The sequence below is a fragment of the Danio rerio genome, chromosome 13 (assembly GCF_052040795.2).
Source record: "Danio rerio strain M-AB ecotype USA chromosome 13, GRCz13ab, whole genome shotgun sequence".
Taxonomy (NCBI): Eukaryota; Metazoa; Chordata; class Actinopteri; order Cypriniformes; family Danionidae; genus Danio; species Danio rerio.
The window spans coordinates 1,048,383-1,065,131 of record NC_141033.1 but is presented as its reverse complement, the minus strand read 5'-3'; the positions used below and the strand labels follow the sequence as shown (position 1 = coordinate 1,065,131).

At 37.0% G+C, this 16,749-nt stretch overlaps 2 protein-coding genes across 3 annotated transcripts; one reads left to right on the top strand and one right to left on the bottom strand.

Moving 5' to 3' along the window:
- Window positions 1–382: 382 nt before the first annotated feature.
- On the bottom strand, window positions 383–9,794 carry dnaaf10 (dynein axonemal assembly factor 10). 2 transcript variants are annotated; one of them, XR_015505124.1, is made up of 9 exons: window positions 9,527–9,794; window positions 5,887–5,987; window positions 5,669–5,799; window positions 4,902–5,003; window positions 3,538–3,653; window positions 3,146–3,280; window positions 1,617–1,714; window positions 740–1,132; window positions 383–684 (listed from the first exon to the last, which is right to left on the bottom strand). XR_015505124.1 is itself a non-coding variant. In NM_001017621.1 (8 exons), exons 1-8 carry the CDS (start codon window positions 9,710–9,712, stop codon window positions 925–927), a joined length of 1,077 nt encoding a protein of 358 aa, NP_001017621.1. In that variant the 5' UTR covers window positions 9,713–9,734; the 3' UTR covers window positions 383–924. The 2 variants fall into 2 exon arrangements, 1 of the variants encoding a protein (NP_001017621.1); NM_001017621.1 differs by having other exon boundaries at window positions 383–1,132; window positions 9,527–9,734.
- A 1,696-nt stretch (window positions 9,795–11,490) lies between these two features.
- pno1 (partner of NOB1 homolog) lies at window positions 11,491–16,363 on the top strand. The gene is made up of 7 exons (NM_200548.1): window positions 11,491–11,763; window positions 12,275–12,424; window positions 13,017–13,100; window positions 14,502–14,562; window positions 14,640–14,757; window positions 14,982–15,052; window positions 16,130–16,363. The coding sequence occupies exons 1-7, from the start codon at window positions 11,557–11,559 to the stop codon at window positions 16,195–16,197; spliced, it is 759 nt and encodes a 252-aa protein (NP_956842.2). The 5' UTR covers window positions 11,491–11,556; the 3' UTR covers window positions 16,198–16,363.
- Window positions 16,364–16,749: the final 386 nt, after the last annotated feature.

The following is a 16,749-nucleotide window of genomic DNA, read 5'->3' as shown; positions in this document are numbered from 1 at the left end:
TTTTTAAATGGCATTTTAGAACGACAACAATCCACATCCACACTGGCGTGTAGCATTTCTGAGCAGCCCTCCTTCCTCACTACCGCTGAAAACGCACATCACGTGACCACACACACACACTCATTCACACACAGACACATTGTCATGCGCTCGAGACAGCGGGTCAAGGCAGTCAGCGGTTCAGTAGACTGCTTCCATCTTTTACTTTCACACAAGTACTTGGTCATTTTAGCGAACACCTCAGATACTGTTGGCTGGTTCCTGTCTTTCTGGAATGATATTGTTAAGGAGACAGCCAAAATGTGATACAATTAAAACAACTTGACCTCAAAGTTGTACTCTTGGTCTTTGTGTTCAACTATTAATCAGCTAACAGTCAGAATAATAGAAATTCATGTTTTGATTTTATTATTAAAGATCAATAATAACTTCACCATAGCACTGAAGGCCTTCACTTTGGGCATAAGAACCCATTTCACCAGTGCTAGCAAAGCAAAGTCACAACTACATCCAGTGTTATAAAGCATCATAACACTTGTCTGTAAAAAAACTAATCAACTCGAATACAATTGCAGATTTACTTAAGGGATAGTTCACCCCAAAATTAAAATTGTCATCCTTGTTTCAAACCTTTGAGCTTATTAACTTATTAAACACAAGGGAAGATATTCTGAAAAACATTGACTTCCATAGTACTTGTTATTCCTACTATGGAAGTCAATGGTTACAGGTTTCCAACATTAATGGAAATATCTTCTTTTGTTTCCGATAAAAGATAATAAAAGTTTGAAAACCACACAAGGAAGAATAAATAGTGAGTACATTATATTTTGGGGTGAACTGTCCCTTTAAGACACACACGTTCATGTAAACAGTCATCAGATATTCCAGTCTGTTGGAGAATAAAAGTGATGTACTGTTGGCTCAGACAGTGTTGAGTTTGGTGACTATGAGCACTCGTACAGACTGGTCGAATGAGGAGCAGACGCAGAGACCCTGTTTATCCGGGCTCCAGTCTAGACTGGAGATGGGTTGTGTGGACAGAGTCACGTTCTGGAGGAGATTGACAGATCCAGCGACCCCCATCTCCACATCATCTGCTCCCTTCTTACTCCTCTGGGCCGGATACTCACTGGAAAAACAGGAGGAAAGAATGCTACTGAGTAGAGCCGTCAAGCAATGAGGAGTTGAAGAGTGGCCAGCAAAAATGATTCTTTTAAGGTCGCTTTAAATGCAAATGAGATCGTGCACTTTTCAGAAGAGGGCGGAGCTGAAAATGCCTGTGTGTCATCATAGTGGCAGATTCTCAAACAAGACTAACGGCATATGCTAATGAGGGAGAGACATGTACAAAGGGAAAATGTCATGCAAGTGTTTCTGTTTTCAACATGTTTGATTATAACAATTTAATTAATAAATGTTAACCATTAGAGGCTGGATATATTCACTAACTGTTTCCACACAACTGTGTTTAAAAGCCCTAATAAAAGTGATTTTTGCATAATAGTTCCCATCGTTTCAATACTAAATATATTGTATTTTGTCATGTACTGGAAATGCAACGTCACATCAACAGCCCAGATGTTTAATAATATAAACTGCAAGAAATCACTTACTATTTCCATAAATGCAGGTTTCCCGCTCCTCCGGCTGTCATGAAGACGTCACGATTTTGAGGTAAGTGCCTCACTTGCCATATTGTGGATTTGTGAGCCTGAAAAACATCAATAAGTGCAAATTAAAGGCACGGTGGGAGATTTGGGGTCTCTCAGAAAATAGGTACGTTTTTGGCATTGCTTTAAATCCCAACCGTACGTTCACACCGAAAGCGGCGAGAGCGTCCAAGGTTGCTCTGGCCGCCCTGGCGACAACGCTGTCTGCCTTCAGCTCCGGCGGCGAGAGCGTCAAAACTCGTTACACTGATCTCGTATTTAAAGGAGCCGTTACAGCATGTCAGTTACATTCCTGCATAAAACATGTTTCTAGCGTGAAAATGATGCGCACTTCTTATCAAATTCATTTAACAATGGAAGATCAAGTTGCGTGTGGCGTGGCTTTGCTCTATTTATCCAATATGTGTCCATGTCTGAAATATCCTGAAGCAGCAGTACTGTTTTGTAATGTCACGTCTTGTGAGTTTCCCGCTTTTTTAAAGGGCCATGAAACCCCCCCTTGTTTTCACACCTCTACTTTGGAAAAAGTCAGAAAAGTGGGCGTGTCCAGCTTTGTTTAGGGGGGAGTGTCGGAGGAACTAAAGTGGGATGGTGTGGGAGTGTCTATTTGAATCTACACGTGACTCCAGCTGAGCTCTCACAGAGAGAAAATGAAAACAAAACTTAACGGCAGCAAACTATAAAAGCAACACTTCACGCTTGTTTTGCCAACACAACGTGGCGTCTCTGCCGTCTAAACACTGTGACTAATGAATATTAATGAAGTTGCACAATAGAGCGCGCTGATTGGTTTGAACCAAGTCTTACTCATGCATTAATGCAGCACACTGTAAGACGTAATAAGACACACTCTGGCACAGACGTCCAGTCTGCACGCTGGAATACACGCTATTATGTCATGACCGTGACGCAGCTTCAAAAACTCGTTTCAAACCGGAAGTACGAATTTGCTTGAAATAACGCAAAAACAACCAATTTACACTTTTTAGTGAAATATAGGCGTCCTAATAGTGTTTTTAGCAGTGTGGGACACATATACCACTGTCAACAGCTCAAACACATGTGTTTTGGTGTTTCGTGACCCTTTAAGATAAATTTATATAACAGTAATGAACATCAGTAACTTATTTAATGCATGTTCCTGTAAGAAAACATTGGAAATCCAGCAACCGCAATCATCAAACCCTTGGGAACAACTGTGGTCGGAACCAAAGTTCACAGGTCTGTGTTCTCTGAACTCCGATCAAGCGCTGGACGTCTTCAATCTGACTGCTTGCCGCCGAGCACGGTGGGAGATTTGGGGTCTCAAAATTTGGGGTCGCTGCTCCTCGCCGCCGGCTCTCATTGAAAATGAATGACTTCCGGCTACTTTGAAGCTCTTGCCGCTTTCGGTGTGAACGTACGGTAACTCTCAATACAACCGGAAATAATGCATCAATACATTAAATAGTTCTGAGATTTTTCTGACGAACCTTCTCGGAGACTGAAGCGAAGCCTTTGCTGGGGTGCTGCGTCCTCATGTCGAACACGTGAAACTTGCCTTCTAAAGATGTGGCCACTAGTTTGTTCATGTTGATGTCTTTTCTGTCGAATTCAACAGAGCACACCTGGAAAAGACAACAATAATAATTCATTCATTTTCTTTTCAGCTTAGTCCCTTTATTAATCAGGGGTCGCCACAGTGGAATGAACCGCCAACTTATCCAGCATATCTTTTACACAGAGGATGCCCTTCCAGCCTTTTCCCATCTCTGGGAAATAATAATAATAATAATAATATATTTTCATAATTCTGTTTAAATGCATCCACTGTTGTTGGGAGGCCTTTAAAAATGTGCACTGAATATTATAAACACTCACTCACCCCATTTCTGATGTTCTTCTCCCATCGTAAAGACATGTTTCTAAGATCGAACAGCTTGATGTCGCCGTTATCATATCCAGCGCACACACAGCGGTCTTGATCATTGAAAGCATGACCTAGAGGAAAAAAAGCAAGGCAAAGTGTGAGATTTACTCTGTGTTTTTTAGTCAGAACACATACAAAACATTTAGTAAATCTCTGTTTATAACTAATATTATAACAGTCTGTTGTGCATGCCTTTAGTTTCCTAAGATTTAAAGAGTTTTTGTTGAAAAAACAGTATGTATAGAACTAGAGGCACATTATATGAAATATGCGGCTAAGAAATAATTAATTAAACAATAGTAATTACAGTTTTTAAATGTTTTTAAACATCAGTAGTGTTTACCCCTATACAAGTCTGAAATTTCATTATTGATGCTCTTGAAAAGGCTTAAATTTGACTTGGTGAAACTTGCAGAAACCCTGAAAATACACATAAAAAGAAAGAAAACCCAATGCTGATCTTCAGTCAATATTGGAGGGACCGGTGACTTTTAAGCGTGAGAAATAAAAGCTGTGGTGTGTGAGCGTGTGAACTGGCTCAAATGCGTGTCCAGACTTGAGATTGTGATTAAATTAATTAAACTGAATCTTAATAAGTGTAAATAAATAAGGTGTAAAGGAGGCCAGGGTTATCAAATCCTGAATTCTTTCCTCTTCTCCATGATGACAGCACATAATATTAGACTAGATATTCTTCAAGACAGTAGTATTCAGCTTAAAGTGCATGTAAAGGCTTCACTAGGGTAATTAGGGTAAAGTTAGAGTAATTAGGCAAGTCATTGTATAACAGTGGTTTGTTCTTAAACAGTAAAAACTGAACCACCCTGATCCAGTTACTATGACCATTTATGTGAAGCTGCTTTGACACGATCTACATTGTAAAAGCGCTGTACAAATAAAGCTGAATTGAATTGATTTCTGCACACAATCCAAAACTAATATTGCTGAAGGGGCGAATAATATTGACCTTAAAATGACTTTAAAACTATTAAAAACTGCTTTTATTCTAGCTGAAATAAAACAAATCAGACTTTCTTTAGAAGACCAAATATTAGAGGAAACACTGAATCTGTTCAACATCATTTGGGGAAAATTGGAAAAAGAAAACCGGGAAAATATGAGTCCTGTCGATAACAAAACCAGTTGATGACCACTTAAACAGACGAGCTTTAAAAGATTTGTATGACCATTTCTAATTTGTTGGTAAAAAAAGAAAAGAAAGAAGGGCAAACAAACGTAAAACTCTGAAAAAGAATAAAACATTAACTCATGAACTAACTCTTGTGTGTGTGTGTAACGCAAGATTAACAATCACAGACCGAAAGCGACCGTCCAGCAGTCCCTCTTGGTTTCTCCCTCTGTGGGCTCCATGTTGACCACCGGCGTGTCTTTCTGCCGGGAGTCCCACACCTTCACTGTGCCTATTAATAAAACCACACGCAATCAAAATCCGAAGCGCAAACATTTCTAAGCGCAGTCAGTTTTCTATAAATATGTGTATCAGAGCAATTCCAGCGTTATGGTTGTGACATTTGCAGTAAAAACTCGAAATATAAATTCACAGAGTAAGTATATGTGAACATTATATCGAAACATCTGTTTATGTGTACCAAAACAACTCACTAAAGAGTTATGAGATCAGACAAATAGCAATCTGTAAACATATTTTATATTTTTAATGAGGGAAATAATCATGCATTATGGATGTGACCAAAAAAAGTCTGCGAGTTTACAGAATACAACATGCTTTGTAGACATTCAGTGAATTAAACTGCACAACCCAAAAGAAAGAATGCTAATCAAAAGGAGAAGAGTTGTCTCAATATACGGTAGAACAAACATGATTGATTTTATTTTACATGACATTTTTGCATGTATGAGGAAAAAGCTTGGTTATGGATGTGACGTCTCTCTGTTATGCATGAGACAGATGTGAAATTGGCTTTGGTAAATCAAAAATAATAGTTTGAAAACACCGACAGAGACATTTTTGAGTAGTTTACACAATTGCAAAACACTTAGAAAGGGTGAAAGCTTTGTTGACATTTGCATGCGATTTCTCGTCTGCAGAAATCCGCCTATTTACCGTCTCTACTTCCAGTGACGATCTCTGGAGCCCCGTCCCCGATGCCCAGTCCTCCCACTCCGTCAATGGCGTTTATGATCTCCTTGTGTGCTTTAACTGAGTACACCGGGCTGTCGGGCACTTCCAGATTCCTGAAGAGCAAAGATTACGCAATACTGCACTTTAAATAACAACATAATAGATAACCACAAACATAACCACATCCAGCGGGCTCCTACCAAACGTTAAGATTTCCGTCAAAGTCTCCGGTGGCCAGATGCCTCTGCTGGAGAGACGTGGCTCCAAACGTCCCACACTTGATTGGCTTGGATTTTTCTATCTAGAATATTGAAAAGTATGTTTATTAAACATCAATAATGCACAATACATCATATCAATATGTATATTGTTTTTGTCACAGGAGCAATAGTGAGGATGACTGGAGAAGGACAGGCTTGATCTGGCCAATGGCAGCAGTATTACAGATTCTGAGGTGCTGTACGGGTCAAACACCTGCAGCGCGAAGTAAATATTCACTTCTAAAAGGCTTACAGTAGGCTTATGTATTAAATACATTCACAAAGACGAAAACGAATGGTTAGTTTCAGTCAGTTTAATGTGTTCACATTACAGTTTCAGTCCGTTTTTGTTTTTTATAAACGTTTGTTTTTTATTTTTATTTCAAGTAAACGTAAATGATTGTTTTGTTTTTCATTAACTATAATAACTCTATTGGTTAATGGACAGACGGCTGCTTCTCACTCAGGGCTGCTGTTTACGTTAATGAAGGAGAGATGGGCACTAGTGGGCGGGGCTTCCCCCCTTTGATGACACGTACAAAGGGAGAATGTCAATCAAAGTGTTTCTGCAATCTACTACAATGGTAGGAAAATTTTGTTTCTCTGCAGCTTCTTCAAACAAATCAATACGATCTTTATTTCTTCATGGAATTGTGTCAGTTTCAAATGTGACTTTTTATTGGAATTCTTTCGTTTCTGATGTTGATTGCTGAAAAATATGGCTCATCCCAAATAGCTACTTAATTACATGTTAGATAAGTTTCATTTTGAATTATACATCGTACATACCCAGTAAATACTCTTAGTAAGATATAAGATATTGATGCTAATTGTTTATTTTGTAAGCAACACCCTGAGTCTCGTTCGCTTATGTTGGCAATGCAGATACTCTAATTTCCTTTGGAAAAGCTTTCTCTCTTTTTGTAATTGAGAATGTTGATGCAGACTTTTCTTTACTATGGGAAAATGTTTTGTTTGGCTTTATCAGTTAAAAAACCGAAGCTTGACATATTTTTTTTTCTTAACCTTCTTATCTTACTAACAAAACCTTATATACATACATGTAAATTTTCCAACCAAAAACCTGTTTTCATATATTTTGCTTACTGAATTGCAGTAATACTATGAAACTATTTCTTACTCACAGTCTTTAAAAACAACTGAAATTTGTCAGTTATATAATCGTTTTCTTTAATGTGTGATTTATATACCCCTTTTGTTATATATATACCCCTTATATATACCCTTTTTGCTGTTATTTTTCTAATTAGGGGCCAAGCACCGTAGGTGCGTAGGCACCTATTGGATCCGTTAGCGTTCCTATTATTATTATTCTTCTTGTTTGTTTGTTTGTTTGCTTTATTTATAGAGCACATTTAAAAACAACAGATGTTGACCAAAGTGCTTTACAAAACGACCAGCATACAAAATCTATACCTATATATAAAAAATTTGCAAAATATATAAAACAGATTAAAATTAATTACAATCAAAGGCAAGAGACAGAAGGTGATTTTTTAGATGAGACTTAAAAGCACCAAGTGAAGAACATGACCGGATCTGTAAAGGCAGACCCTTCCATAGTCGGGGGGCTGCAGCAATAAAACCCTTTCACCTCTTGATTTCAACCGCGTTTTGGGGACAACTAGCTGAAACGTGTTTTCGGACCTGATTGGCCTCAATGAAGTGTGCCAGTGAAGAAGCTCAGAAATGTAAGTCGGTGCCAGACCATTCAAACTTTTAAAAACTAGAAGCAATAATTTATATTGAATTCTAAATTGGACTGGGAGCCAGTGAAGAGACAATAAAACTGGTGAGATACTAGAGGATTTTTTTGTCCCAGTTAAAAGCCTAGCAGCTGCATTTTGAACCAGCTGCAGGCGTGCTATTGATGCCTGTGAAACTCCAGAATACAAAGAGTTACAGTAGTCCAGTCTTGACATAATAAAAACATTAATGACAGTTTCCAGCTCTTTAAAAGAAAGAAAAGGCTTCAATTTGGCAATGTTCCCTAATTGATAGAAACCACTTTTGACAACTGAGTTTATTTGCTTGTCAAACTTTAACTCAGTGTCAAAAGTAACTCCAAGATTTTTTACGTGACTGTGGACCTTAGGCTTGATCGAACCTAATTTATTAATTGTAGATTCACAGACACTCGGAGGACCAAACACTAGTACTTCAGTTTTTGATTCATTCAAGTGTAAGAATTCTTCTTCCATTTCTTCCACCGGATATGAATGGCAGCCCATATAGGCGTATGCGGGAAAGTTGTATAATTTGGCACAATGATAGAGGACAGTCTTAACATTAATCAGACCAAATGTGAAGTCTCAAAATCAAACTCTCTAGCGCCACCACTTGTCCAAACTTTCACGTATGTTTATCATAATAACTTTTGAACCGAATGGGCTACAATCAAAATTCCGCTGACTCCTTGGCTCAGTCCGATTCAAACGCACCCTATGACATCATTTTCCGTCATGAATTTTTTCGCGCTATTTTAAATTTTTCGAAAAACCTATTTGATCGAACTCGTCCTAGGCCGTTTCTGCGATTTTCACCAAAATTGAATCACATGATCTACAGACCATGCCAACCAAGAGTTATGGAATTGAAGTTGATTAGACCAACTGTTTTCGCTTAACTTGCGATCAAATTTAACGTAGAACTTGCGAAAATGGACTTGAGACGATATCTCTGTAACGCATTCACCGATTCACACCAAACTTGGTGTGTGTTATGACAACTAGGGTCCGAGGTTATATGCTGAGTTTTGGCACATTGCCCCCTAGTGGTCCGGAGATACAAAAAACTTGATTTTTGGCTTATAACGTCTCAACCTTTCGTCCGAAACTGATAAAACTTGTCTCATTACATCCGGCAGAGCATGTCGAGTCGAATGATGTCTGATTTTCACAGGTCAGCCATTTTGGGCGTCGCCCATTTCGATTTTTGGCCAAAAACACTATATTTTACCAACATATTCACATATCATTACAAAACATGGTATTCATCTTCAACCCCATGCCCTAAAAGTACTCAAAAATTAAATATATATATATATATATATATATATATTATATATATATATATATATATATATATATATATATATATATATATATATATATATATATATAAATTAAATATAATTTTAAAAAAGTGTTTCCGCAGACTGTTTTTATTAAGTCTGATTACATCAAACACAATTAATTCATCTTTACCATTAGAGGCTGGAGATATTCACAAACTGCTGACACACAACTGGGGTTAAACCCCTTATAAAAGGGATTTTTGCATAATAGATCATGAATAAATCTCTATTTTTAACTGATCCCTGACTAGTCTTATAGTCATGATTCACATGTGTATTGTGGATGAATATGAACTATGACGGTGAAGTAAACGTTAATAAACGCGTTGTAAACAGAGACTGAGGCAGTTGAGTTTTGTCGCCATGGCAACCGCGCCTCAGGACTTTTCTAGAAAGCGCCGAACTGGCTTAGCTAATAAACAGCAAAGCTTTTCAGCAGTTTGATTTGTGCTTCAGTGAATATATACTATGAAGAGACCTGACCTCTCTGACCAGCTGCAGCTCCCCGTGCTGGATCTCGTAGATCTGCATCACTCCGGTTCCTCTCGCGAAGTTTCCCATACAAACAAACTTGGCGCTGCACGGAATCCATTTGCTCTCGAACACCGTGTAGTTCAAGCTCTTCTGGATGTGCGCGATGATCTGCGGCTTCTCGAGAGCTGCTGACATGATCTGTGCTCAATATGAAACTAAAATCTATCAGTTTGAGCAGAAGGAAAGAGATGTCAGTTGCGCTGTTTGCTTCTTCTTTGTTTCAATGGCTGTTGACAACCCTCTTAAAAGCTATACTTCCGCCACCTGGTGGATTGGTGTGGGTTTTTGCTAAAAGGGATACAGCTGCGGTCGAGAATTATTTATATTATTTAACTACACATCTATTGTATTTTATTAACATCAACCCCAACCCTAAACCCAATTCTGACAGTATTATTTATTAAATAACCTATTAATTGTATGTTATTACCATATTTCCATCTACCCCTACCTCAACAATAAACCCAAACCTCACAGTAATGCAAAAACAGCAATTAAACAGAGTATTAGTCATATTATTTCATAAATTAACCATTAATTTTATTGTATTAACGTCTATCTCTACCCCAAACCTAAACCCAACCATAACAGTAATGTAAAAACAGGTATACACAGTATTAGTCATATTATTTATTTAATTACCCATTCATTGTAATTTATCAATGTCTACCCCCACCCCAGTAATGGAAAAAGTAATAATACAAAGTATTATTCATATTTTTTATAACATTACCTATTAAATTGAATTTTTATTAACATTTACCCCTTTTATCACAGTAATGTGAAAATATTAATTATTGTTGTAGTGTTACACAAATTATGTCATATTGATGTACCTGCAACTGCATCCCTTCTAGACTTCACTGTTTTTTTTACTGGATACTAGTAATATATAACAGAATAAAATGTATTTTACACACACACACACACACATATATATATATAATCTTTATAGTTCATTCTCCTTAAATTCCATTTATTATACCTATTGCATTTCACTGATTTATAATCGCAAAATACACTTCATATTGTTCTGGGGCATTTCTTAACATATTCTTAATTGTTATATTCTCAATTTTCAATAGACTGAACTTTGTTGCTCTTATACCGAGTGCTTTTGTTATTGTTTTTTAATTCACCCCAATTTATTGCTTAACATATTCTTAAATTAAAGGGACTAAGCCAACAAGAAAATGAATGAATGAATATTCTTAAATTCTCATTTGTTTTAAACTTAATTCTCCATAAGTTTCACTCATTTAGTATTCATAATTTCTAATAATATGTTTCTCTATCTGCACTGCTCCACATTTATTAACATTTCCTGATTCACGTTTTACAATAATGAATGTCTGGTAGGTGCTGTCTGTGTTTATCTATCTATCTATCATGTTTGTCTGTCTATCCATCCATCCGTCCGTCTATATCTGTCTGTCTATCCGTCCATCCTATCTATCTATCTATCTATCTATCTATCTATCTATCTATCTATCTATCTATCTATCTATCTATCTATCTATCTATCTATCTATCTATCTATCTATCTATCTGTCTGTCTGTCTGTCTGTCTGTCTGTCTGTCTGTCTGTCTGTCTGTCTGTCTGTCTGTCTGTCTGTCTGTCTGTCCGTCCAATAGTATATTTATAGGCTACACGTGAGCTCTCCGGTGTTTTCCTACAGCGTGAAGGACCCTCAGAACATAGTTGACCCACATTTAGCCTAATCAAAATGAACAAAAAAAATCTTCACAACTCAAAATAACTCAAATGTTTTTTTTAATTTAATAAATTCGAATTAAATCTAAACATTTTAAAACAATTACCTTAGACATCACTGTAGCCTTTGGATTTATTTAGTAATAAGCATTAGCATTTGGCACCGCTCCGGGCAGCAGTACGGTCCTTTCTGTAACATGGCCGACGCCACATGTCGATGGTAAACATCTGTGCTGGAGTGTAGTTTTTAATAAATTAGTAAACTATGGAATCTGTATCAGATTCGACAGCAGAAGTAAGCGCTACTATGGATTGTGATGGAAACACAGAAGCGTTTGAGAAAGTCAAAAGTAAGAAAAGAGAGAAGCGCAAGCGCGCCGCGGCGGAGATGGACACGCAGACCGAGGAGAGCAGCAGCAGCGCGCCGGTGAAAAGGCCACATTTCCCGGCCCTGTCCGGAGACCAGCTCGGGGTAAGACTGAACATATAAACAGTAGACATTCTGTGTATTCTTACACCAACTAGGAGCTGTTACGGGAGTCCAGTGTACGTTATTACCGTCAGTAAACGGGACAAAACGCTTAACAACATATATTACTAGTATTTTTGATAATTTTAAGGGCACCTATTATGCAAAAATCACTTTGTTAAGGGATTTAAACTCAGTTGTGTGGTAACAGCGTGTGAATATAACCAGCCTTTAATGATAATCATTGATAAATTGAATTCTTTATAATCAGACTTTATGAAGGAAACACTTTTATTGACATTCTCCCGTTGTACGTGTCATCAGAGGGGGAAAGCCCCGCCCACTAGTGACCATCTCCCCCTCATTAGCATAAACAGCAGCCCTGAGTGAGAAGCAGCCGTCTGTCCATTATAACATGTCTGCTGAACGCTCTTATTTGGTTCATTGTGTGAACGGATATCTGAACATTCTGCTTGATAATCAAGTGTGTGTTTTGTGTTGCTGTTGTTTTCAGGGCGGTGTGGATGAAATGCGCAAAGTGCCGGTTCCTTCTCACCGATACACACCTCTGAAGGAAAACTGGCTGAAAATCTTCACCCCCATCGTGGAAAACCTGCAGCTCCAAGTGCGATTCAACCTCAAAACAAGACAGGTGGAGATTAAAGTAAGTGCTGACAGCAGGATTACGACTAAAGCTGGGCAAGATTAACCACATCCAAATTAAAAGCTTGCTTTGGCATAATGTTTGTGCATTTATTACGTATATATAGAACATTTTGAGAGATGCAAGCAAAAACAATGGTCCCAACGTATTTCCTGTTTTACATTTTTAATTTCTAAAGTTTCCAATAGTACAAAAAAAGAGCCCCATATTGATAAATGATGTTATGACAGCTGTTTTAACATTAGGTTATGCTTGAATTGCCTCTTGTTACAGTTATGAAATGGTTCGACAACAAGCAGGAAATGTTCATGGGCCAATGACATGACCACATTGACAAAGTCTATTAATACTAGCATGCATAAATATGAAAACAAGGTTTTTTAATGTTTATATATAAAATATAAATGAAACAAGTGATATATAAATGTAAATATCTATGTATTAGGATAGTCTTGTATAGTTTGGTTTAATCTATGCGTGTTTTTATTGAGAATGGTCAGCTCAAGTGATGTCAGGATATAGTTTATGAAAATAGATTCTGTATTATTTGCTCAAATGTACGCAGTAATAATAAACTAGTCTGCTTTTACAGACGTGCAAAGAAACGCAGGACATCGGTGCTCTGACCAGAGCTGCAGACTTCGTGAAGGCCTTCGTGTTAGGATTTCAGGTGGAGGTCAGTGTCAGTTATTAACGGGTGAATTAATAATATTTTGCAGTGACGCTTGGTACACGTGAATGTTGTTTGCATTACATTTCTATTTGAGTTTCAAAATGATTGTTTTACTTCATAAGTAAGATTTATTTAATTAATTAATTAGTATCATCATTTTTGGGGGTTCCAAACTAGTACTGTCAAAAAATGAATCATGACTAATGGCATGCAAAATGAATGCTTGTATTTACATAATTTAAATCTAAAGTATGTGTACTGTGCAAATATAACTGGTATTCATATATAAATACAAACATTCATTTTTATTATTATTTTAAATATGTTTTTTTTTGTTAATTAATTGTTTGACGGCACTAAAAATGTTTTAAATGTACCCAAAACTCTGAAGTTAGTCTATTATTACAGCTCCGATCAATGTTTAGTATCTAATACTGCATGCGCAGAGTGGTCGTGCACCCGGGGGAGACTATCCCCCGGTTTCACAAACAAGGTTTAAGCCTAGTCAAGATTAAATTGCTTGTTTGTATTCAAAATAACTTGCGGTGAGACGTCTTAAAATATGTCAGTGTCATTTTTTTGTCTCCAGGTGCACATCAGTCATATTTTTCTAAGGCCATTTTTTATAAATGTTTCTTAAATAGCCTATTTTAACTAAGGCCTAGTCTTGGCTCAATCTAAGCCCTGTTTGTGAAACTGGGCCTGTGTGTTTTATGTGGGGATGAAGAGACTGGGGAAAAGGTAAAAAGGGGTTTAAAGACCTGCGTAAAGGTATCTTTGTTTAATGTTTTGTCATGTGATGTATTTACAAATGAAGTGTATGTTTTGACATAAAAGGAAAACTTACCTGAAGAATGTTTCATGTAGAAACGTATCATCTACTCACCTGCAAATGGTTGAAGCCATAAGTGGGCGGAGTTGCTCACTATAAAAAGAGCGACTCGCGCTCAGTTCAGGGTGGGAGTCGTAGGAGTTTGGAGGTCTCAGTTGTGGAGAATAGTTAGTTGGAGAGTATTAAATCTGGATAGCAAATATTTTGTATATAATTATTTTGTTACTCTATTTTTTTGTTGTGTTTGTTTATATATATTTATTTATTTATTGTTGATTTTTCGATTGGAAACTTTTGCACTGTAAATAAACACACCTTTGCACCATAGTGCTACGTCAGCTGAGTCATCATTTATTTTCGTTTTGTTCCACACATACCCTAACAATGCCTCTGTGTGACAGTGTAATAAGCGTGATAATGTACATCCAGCTGGTTGTTATTACAGAATAAAAACCCTTAGTCTGATAAGCCCATCAGGCTTTATTCTGCCTGAACAACTGACTGGATGTGCGTTATATTTTACTATTAATATAACAAGAAATTTCACAATTATCTAATCTTATCACTCACAGGATGCTCTTGCGCTGATCAGATTAGATGAACTGTTTTTGGAAACATTTGATGTCACAGATGGTAAGTCAGTCTGAAATCTGAGCTATTTTGTATGAGTACTCTATTTTATACGCTGACTTCTGTGTGTGCTTTTGCAGTTAAACCTCTGAAAGGAGATCATCTGTCCAGAGCCATCGGCAGAATAGCAGGAAAAGGAGGAAAAACAAAGTTTACTATTGAGAACGTCACCAAAACCAGGATCGTGCTCGCAGACACGTCAGTAAACTCAGATCTTCTTAATCCTTCTTGATGCATTTTATCAACTCTAGCAAGAATATTTGGAAATATTCGTAGTAAATGTGAATTGTGTGTTTGATTAGTGTATTCAGTGCTCTTGCTATATATCATGTCATTTACTGTAGTTTTGCAATATATGAATCTCTTTTTGTGTCATTTATTTCACTGTTTTTTCTATTCATGATATTTCTTTGTCTTTTCAGGAAGATTCATATATTGGGGTCTTTCCAGAATATTAAAATGGCACGAACAGCAATATGCAATCTCATTCTCGGTTAGTAATATTACATCTATACATGTATATTTAAATTATATGGGCCCTAAAATTTCTGTCTCTATTTACTTGTATATTTGGCTAAAGTCTATATGTGCATCTAAAAAAGTAACAAGTTTATTATTATTTCTTTTTTGCAGCTGAATAAAAATATTACTCATATTCTAAATTCGCTGCAATCAAAGTAACATATTTAAGTATCTAATATTTAAAATTAAAAATGTAAAGTTTTATTCTAGAACATACTCCAATGCAAATGTTTAAAAAAAATGTGTATTCTGGAGCGATTTTACAATATTATCATTAATCAATTTGAAACAACTTGTATTTTCTGGCTATGTTCAGGTTATGTTCTGGTTAAGTTCTGTCTATGTTCCAGTGAAGTTCTGACTATGTTCAGGTTAAGTTCTGGTTATGTTCTGTTTATATTCAGCTTATGTTCGGTCTATGTTCCTTCTATGTTCAGGTTAAGCTCTGGCTATGTTCCAGTTATGTTCTATCTAAGTTCAGGTTAAGTTCTGACTATGTTTAAGTTATGTCAGTCTATGTTCTGGATAAGTTCTGGCTATATTCAGGGTAATCTCTGACTATGTTCCGGTTATGTTCTGTTTATATTCAGCTTATGTTCGGTCTATGTTCCTTCTATGTTCAGGTTAAGCTCTGGCTATGTTCCGGTTATGTTCTATCTAAGTTCAAGTTATGTCAGTCTATGTTCTGGCTATGTTTGGGTTAATCCCTGATTATGTTAGTTAAGTTCTGGCTATATGCAGGTTATGTTCGGTCTATGTTCCGTTTAAGTTCTGACTATGTTCAGTTTATGTTCCGGTTATGTTTAGGTTGCATTCTGACTATGTTAATGTTATGTTCTATCTATATGTTCAGATTAAGCTCTGGCTATGTTCCGGTTAAGTTCTGTCTATGTTCAGGTTATGTTCTTGAACCTTTACTACAAGTGGTGCCATGAATATAGCCAGTGCTGCTGATATAAACAGTAACTTTACCCAATACTGCTGATATGCATGTTCAAAATAAATATATATTAGTAAACAGTACTAATGCTTAATCTCACCCTCACAGGCAGTCCTCCATCTAAGGTGTATGGGAATCTGCGGGCCGTGGCCACTCGATCAGCGGAGAGATTTTAAACACTTGAAGATCAGCTCCTGCAAAACACACGGATCACAGACTGACACACAAACACATCTAATTTCTATTGTTAGAGCCACATGGGCCTGAAAATGTCTATGATGAACCAGTGGACTCAACATTACTGCTGCTTCACACAATAAACACATCATGAGTGAACAGAAAGAGACACGACTGGATCCCGTATGCAATGTCAAGTTTAAATCTTTATTGTTTCATACAATATCAGGTAGTCCATAAATCCCATAGCAGTTAATCTGATGCAGCATGCAAGAAAAAGAAACAAAACATCCCATAACTCACGCATTAATGTGCTTTTATATGTAGGACAAACCCAAATCATTCACCAGAGGCTGCAGAAAACCTTTAGAAAGCTTCGATAAATTGTATTTACAAAACAGGGGGAGATGATGGAACCGGGGCCTGTACCATGAAGCCGGATTTGATGGTTAGCCAGATTAGTTTTAGTTTACTGCAATCCTGGGTTTCAGGTACAACATAAGTATTTTGGCAATAACTGCTCTTTGTTGCCATGGTAACTTGCGCTGCAT